The 21871-nt window shown below is 50.7% G+C and overlaps 1 protein-coding gene across 1 annotated transcript; it reads left to right on the forward strand.

Moving 5' to 3' along the window:
* Window positions 1-1821: 1821 nt before the first annotated feature.
* Ets2 (ETS proto-oncogene 2, transcription factor) lies at window positions 1822-18736 on the forward strand. Its single transcript, XM_051150300.1, has 10 exons — window positions 1822-2078; window positions 5776-5847; window positions 8858-8969; window positions 10890-11009; window positions 11312-11512; window positions 13007-13090; window positions 13512-13736; window positions 14673-14936; window positions 16491-16609; window positions 17536-18736. The coding sequence occupies exons 2-10, from the start codon at window positions 5776-5778 to the stop codon at window positions 17749-17751; spliced, it is 1413 nt and encodes a 470-aa protein (XP_051006257.1). The 5' UTR covers window positions 1822-2078; the 3' UTR covers window positions 17752-18736.
* The last annotated feature ends 3135 nt before the right edge of the window (window positions 18737-21871 follow it).

Genomic DNA, 21871 nt, shown 5'->3' on the forward strand with positions numbered 1-21871 from the left:
GGGCCAACCCAGGTCTCCTCCTCTGGAGTGCAGGCCAGGAGACAAAAGTGACCTGAGCCTCTGAGACCTCCCTGGTCTGCCATTTGTGTTTCCAGCTGTGGGTTCACAACAGGTTTCACACAGGGTTGGGAAGGGGAGGAGGGGTGGGGGGATGGGGTGGGCAGGGGGGGGGGGCTTTCTCCGATGCCTTCCTTCCTTCCTTTTCATGTATAAGGCGGGTTTTTTTTTCCCCTAAAAGATTTTCCTCAAGTGCTCACGAAGAAGAATTTGAAAAATAAAAAGTGTAATTCTGGCATTTTGAGCCTGTCTTTACCAAGTCCTCAACCCTGCTGATAAATTCTATTATAGGTCCGCCTCAACGTCTAATCAACGTTTAATGGCACTCCTAACTTCTAGCTTTCTGATCAGTATTAACACGTGGCTGCCTTCCAGCCCTCAGCCTGAGCAGCCCTGAAAGGTACGCTACCTTGGTGTCATAGAGCGCCCAGCCCTGAGTGCCCATGGCCTCTGGGGCAGATGTGATGGAAAAGCAGTCCTGTTTGGGGTAACTGAGCTTCAAAAGATCCCCATGTGTGTGCCAAGCTTCTCGGACATTCGGTCAAGGCACAAGAATAGGTGAGGAAGGCGGGATGGGGGGGAGGGGAGGACTCCTTTTGGAACTTTAGTCCAGACAAGTGGGCACCTTCTGTTATGCTTTTTTTCCCTCCTAAGTTAGCATATGCCGCTCCAGGTATCCATGGTAACGAACTAAAACTCTGTCTTCCGTTTATGGAGTTCCTCCTTGACCTGGTCCAGACGTGTACACACACTGAGAAGTCGCGAGAAGTATGGATTCCCTCCAAACCTATCTGTTTCTGCTTAGTGGATCGGGCCTTGACCCTTGCAAAGGTGATACACCAGAAAGATGTAACGAGTGCCGCAGTGTCTTGATTGGCGGATAACTAGAGGAGTTGCTATGGAAACCAGGGACCTTCCGCTCCCTCCCTGGTAAGGATGTCCTTGGAATGTACCAACCCTCAGTCCCATGGCCTTGCCTAAGCTGGACGTTTGCAATTCCACACTCATCTGTGGTATCTGCCTAAACTTTTCTACTCAATATTGGAACATCAGTGCCTACAGAGTATACGTACGCACAGGTTCCCAACCACGGACGCGGCGCCTTCTGACAAAAAATAAAATAAAAAAGGAAACCTCCCTATGGCTGGTGTTTTTGACCATGAGTTTGGGGCACTCACGCTGGGCTTGGCATGCAGGTGACCAGATAAACCAGCAGAACACCAATCAATAATGCCTTTGATGATAATTGATGGTTCCAAGGGCTCAGCCAAGTCAGCGCTAAGACTCGGCTCAGCCCTAGGGGGCGCCATGCCCAACCGAGGCAGTAGGAGGGGCTTCCCCAGAGCCGAGAGGCTACACTACGTTCTGCTCTTCCACTCGGGACCCGGCCACCCGCGCACACTGCGCCTCCCTAACCTCTTGTCATCATGGAGGGACCCGAAACCAGAATCCACACGTAGCTCCAAACACAGGGCCGGCTCTACCGCAGAAGCCTAACCATCTAACCCTAAGTGCCACCGGCGCCACCGGCTCGGACCGTGCGGGCAGCGGTGCACCGGGGACGCGGGAGGACACCGCTGGACCCCCCGGGCGCACGGCCCGAGCCGGGACCCAGGAGCACGGGCCAGCAGCCAGCGGCAGGGGCGCAGGGAAGGCGCGGGGAGGAGCGCCGGTCTGCGGCTGCCGGAGCGCGGGTCTCCTCCCACGCTGGCCTGCCTCGCTCGCTCCTCCTCCCCGCTCTCCCCGTCACCCTTGCTGTCCCCTCCCCCGGTCCCCTCCGGCCCTCCCCCAGCTCCAGAAGAGCGCGCGGCCAGGGGATCGGGCTGGTTACTTCCTCCACCGCGGCGCGGAGCACGGAGTGGACGCCACCGAGGCCCGCCGATCCCAGCCACCCGCCCCCGGGGCCCCGAGCCCGGATCGGCCCTACGCCCTCGCCCCGCCGGGCCTACGCGCGCCCGGATCGCCGCGATCTCGTCTCACCGCCGCCCTCCGGCCGGCCCGGCCCTGCCTGCTGCGGCGCGGTAAGAGCGGCCGCCTTGCGCCACGGTCCGCGGGAGGGACTCCGCCCCGGGTGGGTACGGTGCGGTGCGGTGCGGGCGACGCCGCTCCCGCCGGTCGGCCGCGCGTCCCAGAGCCGCTCCGGCTGGTTCTCGGGCACCGGGTGGCCTCGGCGGGGAACCCGGGCACCAGGCACCGGGCGGGGCGCGGGGCAGCTGGCTTTTGTTTTGGGCAAGCCGGTGCCCTCCTGGTGCGGTCCCTGCCCGGGACGTGCGGCTGCGTTTCTCTAAGAGGACTTGAGGCACCGGGAGAAGGTGGCCGAGGTGGCCCCGGTGGCGGAGTGACTTGAGTGGGGGAGGCGCTAGGTCTGGGAAAATGTGGGGGTGTGTGGCACCAGAAACACTTGGGAAGCTGCGGCTCCGGGGAACGTGTCACCTGCTTGGCCAGGTCTGGGCCCCCACCCCCACCCCCAGGGCCCTGTGAAGCCAGCACAGGACGCCGTCCAAGTGGGGGTGCGCATGGCTGCGCTGCCTTTATTTTCTCCCTAAAGCATATGAATGAAGGAGTAACCCGAAGCGTTTGCATTTGTATTGGGCCTGATTTTTTTTTAATTTATTATTTAATCTCACAGGACTTGTACTAGCCTGCACTCAATTTCAGGGGAGCCTAAAATAGCAGTTGGCTCGTTTCTCATTTAGAAAGTAAAGTGGTGAGCAGTCCTGCTTGGAGACTTGAGGGATAGACTCGCTCGCTCCCTGCTATGGAAGCTCCTGCCCACACCACCGCCAATCAGGAGATACATCTCAGTGTTAAGCTTTTATTAAAATCTGAGTAATCTCGCAGTACAGTGAATGTGAACACCGTGCGCCCCACAGGGAAATAGTCAAACTCTCATATCTGGAATTAGTCATTCATCTCTCTAAACTGATCGCTTCCTAAGTGAAAAGCTTACCAACCTTCAAGTTCTTGGTTTTGTTTTGCTTTTAACCTAAATTTACCTAAATACAACCTGCAGTCTCTTATGTAAGTGTGTTACCTGTTCCAATAAGGATACAGTTATCAGGAAAATTCTTGCTTTAAAACTTAACAATTCTCAGCCATCACATTTCTACCATTTTTAAAATTTTTATTTTATTTTATTTTTGAGTACAGTTAGTCCCCAGGGTAACAAAGGGTCTAAACTTGAACATTGATTTATCTAGAGTTTTGACTTGTCCCAGGAGTCAGCAAGCACATTCAGCAGGATAAATGAACTTAAATTTGATTAGCTGTGTGTCTGCCTGAAGCCATTTAGTAGAGCGCTTTAATTCTACAGGGTTTTGGTTTCTTTTTTTTTTTTTTTTTTTTTTACAAAACTCATTAAAAGCCAGGGCAACAAAGGAACCCTGTTCTGCCACGGGTAATTACAGCTCTTTCTGTGGGAGTGGGAGCCTCCCTTCTCTCCTCCTGTTTGTACACAAAAGGCGGGGAAGCTCTGCCTGGCCCTCCACAGCTATTCTCTGCCCGTCTTGGAAGCTAAAAATCAGAATTAAGTCTGCGACGGGTTTATACGTAGGAACGACAGAAAGCTCCGCCTGGCGGGCCCTGGAGGGACCATGTGGTCGCCTCTGGCTCTGCCATTGGCCTGAGGCTTGTGTTTAGTCAACAGGTTACAGGCTGACTGCGTCCAGGTGGGCGACCTGAAGTTCTCAGTAGCAGAGCATCTCCCAGGGCTACGAAGGCCTAGTTTAGTCATACTGCTGTGCTCTCTGCCTCAGCGGCATGTGGTAGGAAGAGCCCACCTGTTCAGGGTCAGGACTTAAGGTCTACTCACCAGAAGTGTAATCTTCACAGACACCTCCATGGGGGAGTGGCCAGGGCCTGGGCCTCAGTATCTCTGGGCCTCACTCACCTCACTGTAAGGTGATCTAATGTTTGGAATCTGAACACCACCGGAGGGTTGAGGAAGAGAGGAGCTACATGTTCTGTCATGGCGGCCTTCGTTTATAGAGACTATTGAGCCTTCAGTGGGTGTAGCTGAGGTAATCTACCAGGGGGAGAGTCTGTGGAGATTGGACAGACCCTGCTCTAACCTTTCCCAGGACTGTGGCTCCTTCAAGGCATCTCAGCTATTGTAGGCTGCTTTAACCGAAATCTGCATATCTGAGCCTCCCAACCGCTCCCCCAGGGGCCTTTGGTCCCTTGTCTCTTATCAAAGTGTGAGTGTTGGAGCATGTGCATGCATGCCCATGTCTGTATGTGCATGTGAGTGTGTGTTTAGTAGGAAACTGTTAAGGCATCTGCATTGGCCGCAGTGTTGACTATAAAGAGAAACACAAGAAAGAAAGAGCAAGCTGGGGTGTGGTGGCTCACGCCTTTAATCCCAGCACTCGGGAGGCAGATGTCTGTGCGTTCGGAGGCCAGCCTGGTCTACAAAGTGAGTCTATTAACACAGAAACCCTGTCTCGGAAAAAAACAAAACAACCCCCCCCAAAAAAGGAAAAAGGAAAAAGAAAAGAAAGATCAAAGCAACTTAAATAATTCTTTGACACTATGCTATCTGCTGCCTCTAGTGAGTTCCATCAGTTGCATGCTAATTTTAGTGAAAGTGTTTGGTTAACAGGTGCACTTGGAGGAGAGCATGGGTGGGCCACGGGGTGAGGGTGTTGGGGGGGGGGGGGGGGGGGGGGGGGTGCGGGGGTAACACCATGGAGCTGTTGAAGGCTTGAGCCTGGTGGGTGAGGAGCTGCCAGCAGGCAGTGGTGATCTTTGGTGTCCGGTCAATACTGGTGGTGTTACTGTTGCAGCGTCTTCCGTACCTCATTTAGCATATTTCTTGCTTACTCATAACTGCACAGTAGGGACCCCCAAACATTGTTTTTTTCAGCTTACTGCAAATCACATAGTAGGTGATTTTTGATTTTTCTCTTTAACGTCCTCAAAGCAGTCTTAACAGGCCAGAATGATTTTTACTGTATTCAGGAAACCTAATGTCCTCACAGAATTATATAAGCACCAAGCAGCATCCGGAACACTGAGACGTTTTCCCTTTTCCTACTAGCCCTTGTGGTCTCTTGTGTAGTCTCACTCAGAGTCTGTCTCCCTTCACAGAAGCCTTGTCCAGCCACAGGTGGCCAGCCCCGCTCTGGTATAAGCCCCTATTATCAAAGCACGGCCTAGCCTCCTGAGGAAATGCACACCTGTGCTGCACGCACTCGAAGGAGAGATGTTTTGAGATCACACACTCAGACCCTGAGGATCTGGGGCATTGTGAGGGGTGTGGTGGCTCAGGGACACGTGCTTCAGCATAGCTCAGAGCAGTGTGTGTGTGTTGTACATGTGTGTGTGTGCGCACACGCATGAGGTGTGTGTGGGGTGTGTGTGTGTGTGCGCGCACGCGCGTGCGCGCAGTGTGGGTGGTATGTGTGGGTGGGTGGTATGTGTGGATGTGTGTGGGTGTATGTGGGTGGGTGTGTGGGTGTGTGTATGGGTGTGGGTGTGTGTGTGGGTGTGTAGGTGGAGTGTGTGGGTGGTGTGTGTGTGTATGTGTGGTGTATGTGTGTATGTGTGTATGTGTGTGTGTGTGTGTTGGTCTGACTCCCATGGGAGCTTCTGAGGCAGAATTCCCATCCCCGGGTGTGTGGACTCCTGCCACCTAAAGGTTGAAGCCACCATCAACATATCATCTTAAAACACTTCAATGGTCACCATTCTGACTCTCTTTTGTTTGTTTTTTTCAAGATGAATGACTTTGGGATCAAGAACATGGACCAAGTGGCCCCTGTTGCCAATAGTTTCCGAGGGACACTCAAGGTATGTACTCCTTAATTAGATTTTCCTGACAGTTTCGGAAACTCCACTAATAAGACAGAAAACCCCATGTTGGACCGGGTCCCAGAAAACTGGTTCTGGCCCCAGGTTTTAAGTATGTTAGCCGCGTGGCTTACTCTCTCTGAGCCTGTTTTCTGCGCTGTAAAATGGGTATCTCGATGCTCTTGGTACCTGTCCCCCAGGATAGGAAAGTGGTTCCTTTGCAGATGAGCTGTGGCTGCTGGGCTGCATTCCTGAGCCTCTCTTGAGATCGGAAAAACAAGCCCGTGACTCTTAAAGATGGCGGCTGGAAAGGCTGCGCCCATCGCCTTTTCAGCCACTCAGGAGTTGACGTGGCTGGGCAAGGAGGCTGTGTGTTGTTTAATGTCTTCACTTGTGCTTGGCGCACACATCCATGATAGATGCACACACAGAGGATGGACGGGGGGGGGGGGGTCCTTGTGGGAGTCAGCCCTCTCATTCTGTCCACTGTGGCGTAGGTCCTGGATGGTAACCTCAGGCCACCGGGCTTGGCACCAACCTTCTTTGCCACCATATTCCCAGAAGGTGGTTTATAAACTGACGAGCTGGGACTAGGCAACGTGTGCTACCTCCGTCAGCAGGGGCTGCGCCCTGGAGGTCATAGGGAGCCTGCTGTCTGGCGCAGCAGCAGACCTGTTTATGCAAACCCCAAATAGATTAGAGATGAAAGCGCTGGCTCCCTGTACAAACACTTTTCATCTCGAGTCTGTGGCACGTCGTGAGTCCCCTTTTGGAACAGTCTTGTAGCATAAGCTGGTAATGTCTTGTGTGTGTGTGTGTGTGTGTGTGTGTGTGTGTGTGTGTGTGTGTGTGAAGAGGCCAGTGGTGAATGTCTTTATGGCTCTCCGCTTTATTTTTTGAGACAAGCATCTCTCAGTGAACCTGTTGCTCACTGGCTGACTAGACAAGACTAGCTTGGCCGTCAAGTTCCAGGAATCCTCCTGCCTCTCCATTCCTAGTCTAAGATTACAGGACAATCTCTAGTGTTGGCTCTTGCCTTCCCCCTTCTTTGTTTTTTGCCTGCTGGCATCAAGCTTCTCGGGAGTTCTGCTGTCTGCCCCCTTCCCAGCACACTGGAATTACAGGCAGGGGACCCCTGTCCAGCCTCACATGGGTTCTAGGGATCCTAACTCATGTCCTCACGTCTGCCCAGCAAATGATTTTCCTACTGAGCTGTCTCCGCAGTTTCCCAAACCATTCTGTTTGTTTGTTTGTTTTTGGCTTTTGGTTTTTTGAGACAGGGTTTCTCTGTGTTAGCCTTGGCTATCCTGGACTCACTTTGTAGACCAGGCTGGCCTCGAACTCACAGCGATCCGCCTGCCTCTGCCTCCCGAGTGCTGGGATTAAAGGCATGCGCCACCACCACGCTCAGTTTCCCAAACCATTCTTAATGTTCTGTGTCTGGTATGAACTACAGAGGCAGCACCCATTTTTCTGTGACAGTCACCAAATGCTCCTGCGTCGTCTTGTTTGATTTGGTCACATGTCTTAAGCATGGCAGGACTAGCATCAGGAGGTTAGTGTGAGGGAGCTGAAGCTACACACACCCCTAAGGGGGCGGGGGGGAACCCTCTGTGAACGGAAAGAACTTGCTGACGTCTGGATTCGGAGAAGGCTCCATCGCCGTGGTCTATGTTGAAATGTGCAGCAAGCGTTTGCCTTGGTCTTTGGCTTCCTGGTTTTAAAGAAAGAACTTCCAGAAAGACAACTTCCTAGAAGCCTGGGCAGTGCTGGGGGGAGTATTTTTTGCTCACCATCTATTTAATATTTCACTGACGTCATCCCTTCATGAAGTCCTACGTGCATCTAGTTACTGAGAGCCTCACACTCCTCAGTGGGCCTGACCACCTCCCCCCAGGTAGTTAGCATTCCTGGGGGCGCTGGGGACTTGCTGGGGCTGGGGCTGGCAGCCTGCCCTTTTGTGCATCGTACACTCTTCTGCATTTCTGGAAGGACGGCACAGTGCTGAGCTGATTTTATTTGTAAATGTGTTACACATTCGTTCGCCCGTGACTCAACACGCAGGTCATTGTGTCACACATGGTGTGGGATTTCCAGATTATGTTGGGAAATAGAGCTTTTCTTCACGTTTTCCTAAGCACATTGGGCAGGGGTGGCTTGGCCCTGCGCGTGCCTACTCACGCACCTCTCCGCTCATGGCTGCTGTTTTTCATAAAGGTTCCACGTGTGAGATCATGCAGCCGTCAACACCTTCCAGGGCTCGCCTTTGCGGGCGTATCAGATTTTCCACCCCCCTGGAAAATGCCTTTGAAAGTCTCCCTGTAATTGAAGTTTCTTTTCCACAATCTTTTTATTTTTATCACAGAAAATATTAAGGTTTCGGGTTTTTTGTTTTGTTTTATTTACAGATTACTATTACCTGAACCATTGGAGGATGGGAAAGGGATCCCCTCACATTACTTAAAGGCGTAGATAACTCAAAGTAGCTGTCCAGAGATAAAAATAGCTTAGTATTTAGTATTGCCTCATTTCCCCATTTCTTCCCAGTCAGAGTCTCTCTCTCTCTCTCTCTCTCTCTCTCTCTCTCTCTCTCTCTCTTGTTTGAACTGTTACACCAAAACACCTGCCAAGCCAGCCTTTGCTTTTCTCACACACCCAGGCAGGTGTTGCTCTTATTGGAATGACCCCTTGGTTTGGTTCTATGACTCTGCTGGTTTTGGATGTATTTAATTTATTAATTTAAGTTGATCATGCTGATGAAATAACCTCCCGGGCCTTCTGACCTTATGCGATGAATTAAAGAGCCTAGGGTGAGATAGAATCGCTTGCATTACTTTGAACTCACTTGGTGTGTGTGCTTCCAGAACTGGGGGTGTGGAGGGGGGTCGTTGGCCCGAGTGGCTGATGCCATCAGGACCTACAGCAAGGTTTCTGTGTACCGCTGAGGAAGCACATCATCATCGAAGGGGTTCACACTGCATTTCTCTTTTTTTCCCCCTGTGTCTTGCAGCGCCAGCCAGCCTTTGACACCTTCGATGGCTCTCTGTTCGCCATGTTCCCCTCTCTCAGTGAAGAGCAGACACTCCAGGAGGTGCCCACTGGCTTGGACTCTGTCTCCCATGGTAATTTGCTCCTCCAACCTGGCAGAAATGGTGCATAGCTGCCCCCACCCTCCCCCACCTCCCCCACCCTCATCTGGGCTAATACAGACCCGATCAGTTAGTAAAGGCAGACCATTCTCCAGCAAGAGTGCCAAGATCTTGAGTTTTGGGCATGAGAAGTCTGACAGAAGCCTGGGACCTGCGAGAAGGCAGGTTTCCTCTTGTGTGAGTAAACAGGTCATTCTAGTGACTCCACGTGAGAGTCACACCTGTGAGCTGAGACCTGGTCACTCTCAGGAGCTCTGAGCGGCTGGCTGTCAGTGTGTTCAAACACTTCTATCTCCGCCCCCCTCTCCCCCCATAGTCTTTCTCAAAGAGAAGATAGTGGACGTTGAAATGTGTGCCAGCTTCTAATTCCTGGTTCACAACATCAGTTAAAACTCCCCAACATGCACATGTGTGCTCACGCACAGACTCAGACACACTTTCCCTTTGAGTTTTTGGATCACAGGAGGCTTGGGTAGCTCAGTTGATGACGCCTCCTGCCCCTGAATCAGAGAGTTCGGGGATCACAAGTGACTCTATTTTGGTAGTAGTTCTCACGGTCACTATTTGTTCTACTCAAAGGGCATGTCAGACTCAGCGTCACAATTACCTCGTAGAGTTATTGGTTAGGCACTTGCCAGATTGATCTGTCACGTGCAGTAGGTGCTGGAAAGCACAGCCCGGAAAGATGTAGTAAAGCCACCCGGCTTCTGTAAGCACAGTGCCGCTTGGCAGTCATTTATCGCTCCTGAAATTTCTGAGCGGATCAGAGAAGATTGTTTTTCAAAAAAGCTGGGGGTATGCCTGTTTTACAGTGTGGGGCGTTGTCTGGGCACAACAGGCCTGGGTTTCTCTGCTGTCTGCTTAGCTTAATGGTCACAGCTCCCGTCAAACACACACGGTCACGGAAGGCAGCCAGGGACTGTCCAGCCTTTCAGCATCGACACTGTGGACATCATTGCCATCTTAAAGCCCGCACTCAACAACTGTGCAATCAGAGTATTAAAAAAAATAAAGGTAAAACCTCACGTTTTGAATACTTGTGACAGTTCTGTGCTGGGCTGCAGCATCGCGGTCCTTGGCTATGCACAGGACGCATGCTACAAGACTGGACACAGCTGAAGCCTTTGAACAAAAACTGTACAGTTTAAATTTTTTAAATACATTTTAGGTAGAAATGGTGTCTGTGCATCCCTGCTTTATGAAGTTTTTCAAAATATTTTATTTTTATTTTAAAAGTTTAACACATACACACACACACGACTTTGCCAGGCTGACTAGAACTGTGTAGCCCAGGTTACCTCATTATTCTCCTGTCTCTGTCTCCCACTTGCTGCGATTACAGCTGTGTACCACCAAAGTCTTTTTTTTTTTTAGACCAGGCTGGCCTTGAACTCACAGAGATCTGTCTGCCTCTGCTGCCTCCCGAGTGCTGGGATTAAAGGCATGCGCCACCACCCAGCTCAAAATAATTTTTATTCTGGATTTTTCTTTTTGTAAGCATAATTCTAAGAAACATAATTGTCTTGGTTCTTAATGCCATTGCTTACTTTTTTAAAAGAAAAAAAAATAGCATGTTAAATTATACCTCCATGATTATTGTAGTAGAATATACTTTTTAAAAAATCTTTTCTTGTTTGCTTTTGGGGTTTCTTCTTGGTAATGCTAGGTCTGGAACCCCCTGTCTGCTGTGTGAGTGTTCATGTGCTGAGTTAGGCCCAGCCCCCACAGCTGTCCTCCACTGCTAAGGAACCATGGCAGTATTTGTGCTCACGGGTCTCTGCAGAGTGGGGCTTAGCCTGTGCCTCTGCTGACATTGCCCCGAGGCCTGATGTCCCTGCTCTCTCTCTCTCTCTCTCTCTCTCTCTCTCTCTCTCTCTCTCTCTCTCTCTCTAGACTCAGCCACCTGTGAGCTGCCTTTGCTCACACCCTGCAGCAAGGCGGTGATGAGCCAAGCCTTAAAAGCCACCTTCAGTGGATTCCACAAGGAGCGGCGGCGTCTCGGCATCCCCAAAAGTAAGTGCTGGGCTTGGAGACTGCCGAGTCCCCAGAGGACACGTGTGGGCCTGTCTGTAAGATGCTCATGGTTGGCTTGCACGAAGTAGCAAGAGTGCGGCTACCCTGAGCCTGCACACCTAACCCTGCGCTCTAACTAAACGCCATCGGTGTCTTAGAACACGCCTGGGTCAGAGCATGACTGTGCCCTGTTTATTTCATGGGTTCGGAGCTGTCTGGGCTTGGTGAGTTTCGGGGGTCATGTGGTCTCCCCACCTTCCAGATGTTCACTGGGGCTTCCTTTCCTTGCCTTCCCTGCACAGACCCCTGGCTGTGGAGTGAGCAGCAGGTGTGCCAGTGGCTGCTCTGGGCCACCAATGAGTTCAGCCTGGTGAATGTGAACCTGCAGAGGTTTGGCATGAATGGCCAGATGCTGTGTAACCTGGGCAAGGAACGCTTCCTGGAGCTGGCACCTGACTTTGTGGGTGACATCCTCTGGGAGCATCTGGAGCAGATGATCAAAGGTACGCCCGCAGGACCCAGGCAGCAGGGAGGTGCGATGACCTCCAACCTTAGACCGCCCCAGTGGTGGAGGCCATGCCTCAGAACACCCCCCAAGCAAGTCAAACGGGGAGGTGATGACGGGTCTTCATTCCACAGGGGGGAGGAGCATGCGCGATGTTCGTGGAGTGCCAGGTGTAGCCATGAGGCAAGAGCCTGAGTCACCAAATTGCTGGCTCTTGCCAGGTGTATGCCAGCCCAGAGCACCTTGGATAGGTCGGGCCAGCCAGGGTGCCAGGGGGTTGAGCTCACTGGAAGAGCCAAGAGAGACAGGGATGCCTGGATGTGAGGCGGCACACACACAGGTCACTGAGGGTTTTACAAGAAGTGGCGCCAGTCCACTGGCAGTGGGTTGGAAGTGGTCGGTTCGCATGCACACTGAAATGTTAAAAGCAGACGCTGGCCTCAGAAATCTCCCCGAGGGGAGAGAGACTCTTGTCTCAGGTCTTAAATGCCAGTGAGAACTGCTTAAAGGACACCTGTGTTTAAATAAGGGACAGTTAGAATAATTTAAGATGGAGAAGAAGAGGAGGAGGAGGAGGAAAGAGGAAGGGGAGGAGGAGGAAGAGGAAGAGAAAGAGAGGAAGGGGAGGAGAAGGAAGAGGAGGAGGAGGGGGTCAGCACAATGCTTAAACAGTCTCCTTCAACCCAGAAACTCAGAGTCCCATCGGGGATTCCACTTCCAGGCTGGTTTAGCCATGGCTTCCTAGAGCCAAGGAAACCAACTTTTAAAACTCCCCGATTCTTTGGGAACAGGTCTTAACCAATGCGTTTCTGGGCGGCCGTTTATATGGCAAACCTGGCTCGCTGGGCTTCTGTTGAGCGTGTGTGTTTGTGTGCCTTGGCTTCCATGGATGGCGGGCGTGAGATCGTGCGTCCCTAGTCAGGCTACTTACATAGAACACACTTGCCCTGAGGGTCTCAGGACAGCCCCGGCTAACCTGTAAAGGCTGTTAAGCCTCACGGGGGACAAGAACCATGTCTATTTCCTGTGCCCACTGCTCTCCCAGCCCCAGGACAGATGGTGCTCCATAAACACAGGCATGAAGTGAGTCCACGCGCTGGACTGTTCTAGACAGTGACATCATCGATTTTTGGAAAAACTTATCCCAGATTATTAGAAAAATGTGTCATAAGTTTTGAAAACAGACACATAAGGGGTTTGAAATCAAATGGAATGCAGGGGGTGAGGTGAGTCCTTCCGATGTCTGCATAACAGGATTGTGGGAGGTATTGCTCTTCCTGTGGACTTGTTTTATTCTTATTTCATGTGCATTGGTGCTTTGCCTGCATGATGGGGCCAGATCCTCTGGGAGTGGAATTAGACAGGTGTGAGCTGCCATGTGGGTGGCGGGATTGAACCTGGGTCCTACGGAAGAGCAGCCTCTTAACTGCTGAGCGCCTCCCTCCAGTGTCTCGTGCGGAGTTCTGAGTGTCCCCTGTGTCTTCTTTTTCAGAGAACCAAGAAAAGACAGAAGACCAATATGAAGAAAACTCGCACCTCAACGCAGTCCCTCATTGGATCAACAGCAATACATTAGGTCAGTTGCAAGGGCTGTGCCTTAGATCTCTGGCTGTAGTCTCTCCAGCCCCCTGGGTAGCCTGGACCTACACCTCCTGTGGTGGCTGCACATGGGTATTGATCTGCTAAGCAGCTGAACCATGCCAGATCCACGTGAAATGTGTTAACGAGAACCTACGGCTCTGACTCATCCATACCCAGAGGTCTAAGATGAAACCAAGAGTGTAAACTATTCCTTGATGGGCTGGAGTACTGTTTATATATTGCGGCGACCACTGCTGTGCTGGGTCACTTAAAATGGAAAATTAACTCCTCCTGCTCCTTGGGTTTTTAATGTGGCCCCTAAAAAACCTAGCATTGCTTAAGTGGCTCATTTCATCTCTGGGAGTCAACATTGCTCTATACAGTGTTTTCTAATCTGATTTCATCCTTGTGCTCAGGCTTTGGCATGGAGCAGGCTCCGTACGGAATGCAGGCACAAAGCTACCCCAAAGACAGCCTCCTGGACAGCATGTGTCCGCCATCTGCCACACCGGCAGCTCTTGGCTCCGAGCAGGAGTTCCAGATGTTGCCCAAGTCCCGGCTCAATACCGTCAGTGTCAATTACTGTTCCGTCAGCCAGGACTTCCCCGGTGGCAACTTGAACTTGCTCACCAACAGTTCCGGTAAGAGAACATTCTAGGTAAGGTTATTGGGTCTTTTTTTTGTTGTTGGTTTTTTTGTTTTTTGGTTTTTTTGTTTTTTTGTTTTTTTTTTTTTTTTTTTTTTTTTTGGTCTTGGAAGCTGTTGAGGGTGAGAGATGCTTGGTAAGCACATCCCACCTTCTGCCGCCGGATAAGAAGGTTAAAGGGTTGGGCCGCCTTCCATGTGACTTTCCAAACAGCAGGGTCACAGCCCGTTTGAAGTCCTGCTCCAGGCCCTGTAGGCAAGCAGCTTAGCAGCTTTCGGCTGGCTTCCTTGTGGTGGAACACCCTGCTAAGACACATGGGAGCGTGCCACATTCCTCCGTGAGGATGGAACGTACACGGTCCACACGTCTCTGGCTGTACTCACAGGGCGTGAACACCTGTGTTGCAGCCGTCCACCTAGCGGCAGAAGTTTCTAGCAATCTGTGAGGTTCCTCCTACATCCCCCAGCCCTCTTTACAAGAGCTGCTGGTTTTCCTTCTCGGTTATCACAGAGCAGGGTTTTTTTGTTTTTGTTTTTGTTTTTGTTTTGTGTCCTGGGACTTTTACACAAATGGGCTTTGGGGTGGCTTGTTTTCTTTTGGGGTTTCCTCTTTCACATCTGGTCTTTGTCTGTGTTCTCTTTCTTGGTTGTAATGTCCCACCCTACGAAGCTACGTCTCACCCGTTCTTGTGCTGGCTTTTATCGGCACATAAAGTTGTCCCAAGAAATTAGCACCTGTTTTGCAGAGTGCCGGGAGGGGGCTCCAGACGTTGCTGCACTGGCTGCGTGCATAGCTACGTGGGGGGGTAGGGGGATGGTTGGCGGTGGTTGGCGGTGGTTGGCGACGGTGACGCGGGGCTTGGGATCAGAGTGCTGCCGAACCCATGGCACATCCTAAAGGGTCTCAGCATTGTTCCGGTCCTTTCCACCAGGGAAGCCCAAGGAGCACGACTCTCCGGAGACCGGCGGGGACAGCTTCGAGAGCTCCGACTCGTTGCTGCGCTCCTGGAACAGCCAGTCATCCCTGCTGGATGTGCAGCGGGTGCCTTCCTTCGAGAGCTTCGAGGAGGACTGCAGCCAGTCGCTGTGCCTCAGTAAGCCCACCATGTCCTTCAAGGACTACATCCAGGAGAGGAGCGACCCAGTGGAGCAAGGCAAACCGGTTATCCCTGCAGCAGTGCTGGCTGGCTTCACTGGTGAGTGTCCACTCGGGCCCCTGGCGGGCTCCTGTGTGACTGCAGCACACCCTGTGCTTACCCGGGCCCTGTGCAAATTTGCCTGTGATACTTACACTTCCACAAGGCTGGGCTTGCTGTAGTGTTCACGTTGGGATCTCGTGGGGTGGGGGCCAACCCCCAGGCCACACCCTCTCTACCTGGGACAGGAGGCGGAGAGGTAGGAGAAGGGACAGACTCTGGCCCTGGCTCTGACTCACACTCTGGATCTCCAGGAATGTAAACTGGTCAGGGGAAGGGCAGGAGCTGGCTCCGGGGATAGCAGCACTGTTTACCTCTCTTGGCCTCCAAAGCCACCGTAGACAAGGGTGAGAGAGCTCCTCTAGGCACAGAACACACCTTAAAGCTGTTTTTAGAACCAGACAATTTCAAAACTGGAGTAAAAATACCGAGAATATTCATTTTCATTGCTTCAGATGCCTTTAAATAGAGCTTCTTTTCATATGCTGGCCATAAGAAGCCACTGTGGTTTAAAAAAAAATTTTTTTTTAAATATGAGATTAAAATGAGGGTCCATGGGTTTTTGTTTTTTTTTTTTTTTTACCATCAAAAACAAATGGCTGCATAAAAGTACAAGAATCCATAAAGGGCTTTGAAGCTAAGGCTGCTTTGATACCTAGGAATCCAGAAACTGCTAAGAACCCCCCACCCCCACCCCGCCAGCATTAGCAGTGTATACCTGAAAGGAAATAGTAGTAATCTTTGTTGGTTAGCCTGGCCTGTGGCCCACGGTGTTAGCATGGGTAGTGTGGAAACCCATTGGTACATTGTGTCAGAGGTAACAAGCCTAAGTGGCCGCCCAAGTGAGTCAGCTCAGCCTGGTTCAGTCTGAGATCTCTCTGCTTCCCCAAAGCACAGAGAGGGGAAGGTGACAGCTTGGGGTCAAATCTCCTTTCTTTCTCTGCCATAAACTGTAACAGGGACCCCGAGACAAGTCGCTGTACATCCTTACGGGAGACGGGGCTACAGCAAGCCTCTTTCTCAGAGTGGTGGTTCTGAGTGCCCACGTAGCAAACACAGGCAGCTGCCAGTGTAGGTCACCCGTGGGTGTGTGGCAGGCAACAAGTCTCACGATATGGTTTGCTTACGGTCATGAGGGCCGTGGATGTGACGAAACAGCCCTGGAGAACTCACCCCAGGCTTACTGGGTATTTCCAGAAATGAACTCTTAAGGCTCCCATACAGGGACACCTTAAAGGGCAGGAGGGATGGTGCTGATGAGGGTGGCTGGCCCTGGATCCCCCTCCCCACAGGGCAAACAGCAGCCCAGAGAGAAGCTCAGCTAAGCCACCTTCTTGGAGGAGTAGTGGATAGGGAGGGGAGAGTACTGTGGCTCCTAATCATTAAATTGTTGTTTCCTAAGGGCTCTGGCACCCCAAGGCCCCATCTGAACATCAGTACCATGGCCAGTGGGCTTCTCAAAGTAGCCTGGTCACTGGGAGGGTCAGATTGCTGCTGATCTCAGACACTCACCCCCAACCCCCATGTAACTCGCCTGTGTCCCTTTACCCCCAGGAAGTGGACCAATCCAGCTGTGGCAGTTTCTTCTGGAGCTGCTCTCTGACAAGTCCTGTCAATCTTTCATCAGCTGGACAGGGGATGGATGGGAGTTCAAGCTCGCTGACCCTGATGAGGTATGGCCACTTGTCCTGTCAACCCTGATTCATCACACTGGGCTCTGAAACCGACCCTAGGTACAAGGAAAGTCAACAGAGTCAGCGAGAGCCCTCCCTGACTCTTAGGCTAGCTGAACTGCAGCCACTGCCTTGTCGTTGAATGGGCCTAGTGTCCTACGGGCAATGCCCGCCCTCTGTGGGCATTGTCTGTCAGAGGCTCTCTGGTGATGCTCAGCAAGTTCTAAGTGGGGTGGGGGGTGGGAGAGTTCACCTTTGTCCCTGGTTAGACAAGGCTCATAGCAGCCAGGCAGCCTTCAGGGTTAGGGGCTCCCTGATGGAGAAGGCTTTGGCAAGCGTGATGCCAGTGGTACACGCACGTAATGTAATCTGTCGCCCTATCTGTGTCCGGGGGAGTATGTATGTCTCATGGGCCAGACTAGCGTCTTCAGCTAACACATGGCTTGGAACATGTCTCAGCTGGCAGAGTGGCTGCCTAGCTTTCTCGAAGCCATGGGCTCCGTCCCCAGAACCATATACGTCAGGTGTGAGGGTGTGTGCCTGGAATCACAGCACCATGGGCGAGGGGTAGGGGGGAGGGGGAGGGGGGAAAGCAGAGGCTGGAAGGATGAGAATGTCAAGGTCATGCTCTGCTACACAGTGAGATCCTGGCCAGCCTGGGAATACAAGAGAGTGGGGCAGGTATTGAAATAAGAGCTATGGAGGACAGTCCAGAGCAGACGTCCCTCGAGGCACTACTGGTTCCAAGCGATTGGCCTAGGAGGCTTTGCTGAGATGGAGCTGGGGGCAGGGACATCGCCAGCCCTTGTACAGAGAAACATCTGCACGCATTTAAAGCGACCCACGCAGACCATCTGCAGGTCCCTGTGACTGTCCAGTTCTTGAATGTGGGTGGACGCAGGTGACTTCTCTGTGTCTTCCCAAAGGTGGCCCGCCGGTGGGGGAAGAGGAAAAACAAGCCAAAGATGAACTACGAGAAGCTGAGCCGGGGTTTACGCTACTACTATGACAAAAACATTATCCACAAGACTTCAGGCAAACGTTACGTGTACCGCTTCGTGTGTGACCTGCAGAACTTGCTGGGCTTCACCCCTGAGGAACTGCATGCCATCCTCGGCGTCCAGCCCGACACAGAAGACTGAGGTCTTCAGGACTGCCCTGAGCTGGCCCCGGGGCCTGGGGACCCACTGCTCCAAAGACCCGTGGGAGGGCAGGATGGAACCCTCTGGGAGCGTCGCCAAGCAGCTGTGGCCTTCTTTCATCCCATGCCTCTTCCACAAGCCTAACTGCCCTGTGGTGGAAACTGGCGCGGCTCCTCCGTCCTGTGGAGACCTGGGAAGGAAAAGGCTCTGGGACGTCACCGTGCTGCCAAGCAGGCCAGGTGCAGATCACTGTCGTTGCAGCTCTCTGAGATGCTCCAGGGAGTCAGCATGTAGTGGGTGCACAGACACCACCAGGAAACATTGCTTTTCCTTTGGCCTTTTGCCGGCAGGAGTAGCAGACGCCGCAAAAGCCAGTTCCCCTTGAGAGAGAGGTGGAAGGCAGCGACTGCTCCATTAAAGAAGTCAGTTTGTACATATTACTGTATCTTATAATTGTCAGAATCCTCCAACAGTTCTATTTAACAGACGTTGTATATTGTATTTAAAGTATATAATTATAACTTGTTTGAATCAAGAATGCAGACACCTGATAGGTTATGCATTTCCTCACTAGTACATAGGAATGCCATTTTACACAGATTTAATCTCTTAGGGGGCCAACCGAGAGAAACCATAACACACTGTTTTTGTTTTATTTACCAACAGGAATGGGGTCTGAGGGATGACCCTGGTTTTTACTTTTGTTTTGTTGTTGTTGTTGTTGTTGGGGTTCTGACTTGTTCATTATCTGGCCAGGACTTTGTATATTGGGATATTTTTTTTATATAAGAAACTTAATGTTATTATTTGAGGGCGCATCTGGCCTCTCCACTTTCTTCTGGACTGTAACGCTGTAAAGCAGTATTTTTCTTGACAAATGGCACATGTTCTCCACTTCCCTGCATGCCTTAAGTCAGTTTATACACAAATGTACTTTATTTTTTTGGCGTAACTGTGTTTCCCAGGCAAACCCCCTTTCCTCCCCCACCCCCTCTTGTTTCCTTCCTTCGCCTCAAGGTATTTTGTGTGAGTACAATAAGAAGACTATTTTTGGAAATCTATGACTCCTTTTCAGAGATCAGAGGGATTTATGTAGCAGCTATTTTTACTGCAAAAAGTAACTCACTGGAAAAAAAATTGTAATTTGTATGAAAGCTTTATTTTTATCTTAGCTCGTGTAAAGGGAGAGATGTTGGGCAGGGCTGAGGGCAGTCGGGAGAGACCTCCCATCAGCCATGACCCTAACTGAGCATGGCGCGTCCCGCCTTGCTGACCTGCCGTGTTTCCTACGCTGCTTCTGCTCTGCGCCCTGAGAGAGTTTGCTCCTTTTCTTTTCCTGGCGTGGGTACCCAGAAGCACAGACAGGACCAGCAGGACAGGGAGTGTTTTGTGGGGTGCTCTTAATCTGGTGAAGAGTTAACTCCACCATGAGACACCCTGCCCCCACGCTTTCATCCAGTTACTTGGTTTCAAAAGCGAACGGGCTTCACCTTTTACCGGCCCCTGACCAGCTGGTGACACTGGCAGAGAGTCATCATGCCCCTAGACTACACAGGGACACAGGAGCAGCTGGGACCTGCTGTCCATCCTGGGATTTCTTGGCCTGCATGCCCAGAAAAAAAAGAATGATTTGCGGTTAAGCACAGGACCTGATTGTCACTGGGACGTCTGTCTACAATGTAAACAGACTTGGGACTAAGAGCACGCTCCTCTCAAAGCTCAGCCGTTGGTCAGCTTATACAGTTGAGCCACATGAAATTGCCATGTTTAGCCTGAGTTGCATCAGCCAAGATGGAAGATGGTTGAATCTAACGGTTACTACGGACGTCCTTAAAAGTCTTCGGTGTGGTCTTAAGTATGAAGGTTTTATAATTTGGCCTTTTCTCTCTCTCTCTTTCTCTCTCAAATAATAAAGATTTGGTTTATGCCAATGCCTCTTTGTAATGTCGGCTCCTTGTAATAGCCTCGCCCCCCCCCCCCCCTCCGGCCCCAGGAGTGATGCAGAGGAGAATTTGAGCTCAGTCTGTACCCTAGTGTGCATGACATGACAGTCTAGTCTGCAGCTCACTAAGCTAGTCACAAAGTGGGATCCACTGAGCCCTCCCTCAAGGAGTTAGCGAAAAACTGTTTACAGTTAGGCCACTACCCAGGAGAGGATTGCAACAGAAGTTTGGAGACATGCTAGGGTCTGAACTGGAGGCGCCTTTGCCGTTCACGGCCACAGCACCATTTCCCTCACGGTTCTCAGGGTGACTGATCAGTCCTCACTCTGGCTCCCAGGACGTTTCCACACCCCAGGATCCACAAGGACACTGAAGCCACACCCAACTGTGACAATCTTACCACAGACTCAGCAGGGGCTGGAATTGGTGCCCCATACCCTCCAGGGAGCTGGTGGAATGCCAGTCCCTAGCCGTCCCTGCTTATCATAGTACACATGAAATTTTTAAAAATTAAGACAGCTCAGCAGTTCAGAGTACCTGTTGCTCTAGCAGAGGACCTAGGTTTGGTTCTCAGCACCCCACCTGGAAGCTCACAACCGCCTATGGCTCCACTTTCATGGGGCCCAGCACTCTCTCCTGACTTCTGTGGCAATGCAAGCATGTGGTGTACAGACATGCAGACAAATACAATTTTTAATGTTTAGAATTTTCATTTCAAAATCACCCATACATTAGCATAATAGCACTTAAGATTTTTTTAAAATTTATTATAACATTGTTTCCTATGTTTGCACAACATTTGGCTTTTCTGTCTTGGTGAGTTTATAAAGAAAGTCAGGCTTAACAAATTCACAATACAAGTCAAGAAAGAGCATTCAACAGCTGTGTCAGATATTGTGGATAGTCTATACGGTACTGCATTGTTCATGGAAGCAAGTGGAGAGGTGAACTGTGGCCAGATGGAGCACACAGTAAGCTTCCTCTTGCTGCATTCTACCAAGTCAGTCTTATCTTGGATCCTTGCCCATGTGTGATTTGGGAATCTGCATTTATTATTTGGAAAATACCTCTTCAAATGATGACACAGTTTAGCAGACACTGTCAATGGGTTACTGGACTTAGCATTACTCTCTGTTTTTTATAGAAAAGTTCCAGGAAGCTTATCAGTCTCACAGTGACATATACAAATTATTATTATTATTATTATTATTATTATTATTATTATTATTATTATTATTAATTTATTCAGTTTACTGTCCTGTTGTAGCCCCTTCCCTCCTCTCCTCCCAGTCTCGTCCTCCCCTATTCCTCAAAAAAGGGGAGCCTCCCTGTCCATCACCCCAACGCATCAAGTTGCATCAGGACTGAGTTCATCCTCTTCCCCTGTGGCCTAGCAAGGCAATCCTATCAGGGAGAAATGATTGAAAAGTTTCCACTCATATAGAGATTTCTTATTGAAAGTTTAACCTTAGCTGGGCATGGTGATGCATGCCTTTAATCCCAGAACTCAGTGAGGCAGAAGCAGGTGGTTAGTTTAGCTGGCAACTCAAAACATGGCTGGATTTCTTTGGAGCAGTCAACCACACTTTATTTAGAATGCAGCAGACTTCTATTACAGAGTTGAAATGAGGTTTGTCCTGTGAGCAAATGAATCTTAACTCCTTCATCAAATCTATTCTCATGTGTGACTTTTTTTGTAAGGGGTGTTCTTTTTCATCACAATGTCGTGAAGAAAGCAATGACATGCAGTGTGCTCTGACCTCTGAAGAGGCACCAGGAGCCTTAATAACGTTTGTGTTTGCACTAAGGCCAACACAGTGAAAAAGAATAAGTAGATTAGTATTGTTACACAATGTTTTTACCTTATGGATAGCCTTCAGAGTGTCTCAGAAACCTCAGGAGACTTAGGACCATACTCTGGGAGCCACTGTGGAAAGGAGAGACTGTGGTAGAGGTGGGCAAATATGCCCCAGATCCCTGTAACCTAGTGTCTTTGTCTCCATCTCACCCCTCCATAGTTAACAAGGACACATCTTTACTTAAACAAATATTTGAAAACTCCTTCCTTGTTCCTTCATGATACACAACTGCAATCCTAAGCCTTCTAAGAAAAATAGTGTGTTTTGCTTCATAGTTTAGACAGTTCTGAATCATATTGAATATAATTATCTGTTTAA

This window comes from Acomys russatus, chromosome 8 (assembly GCF_903995435.1).
Source record: "Acomys russatus chromosome 8, mAcoRus1.1, whole genome shotgun sequence".
Taxonomy (NCBI): Eukaryota; Metazoa; Chordata; class Mammalia; order Rodentia; family Muridae; genus Acomys; species Acomys russatus.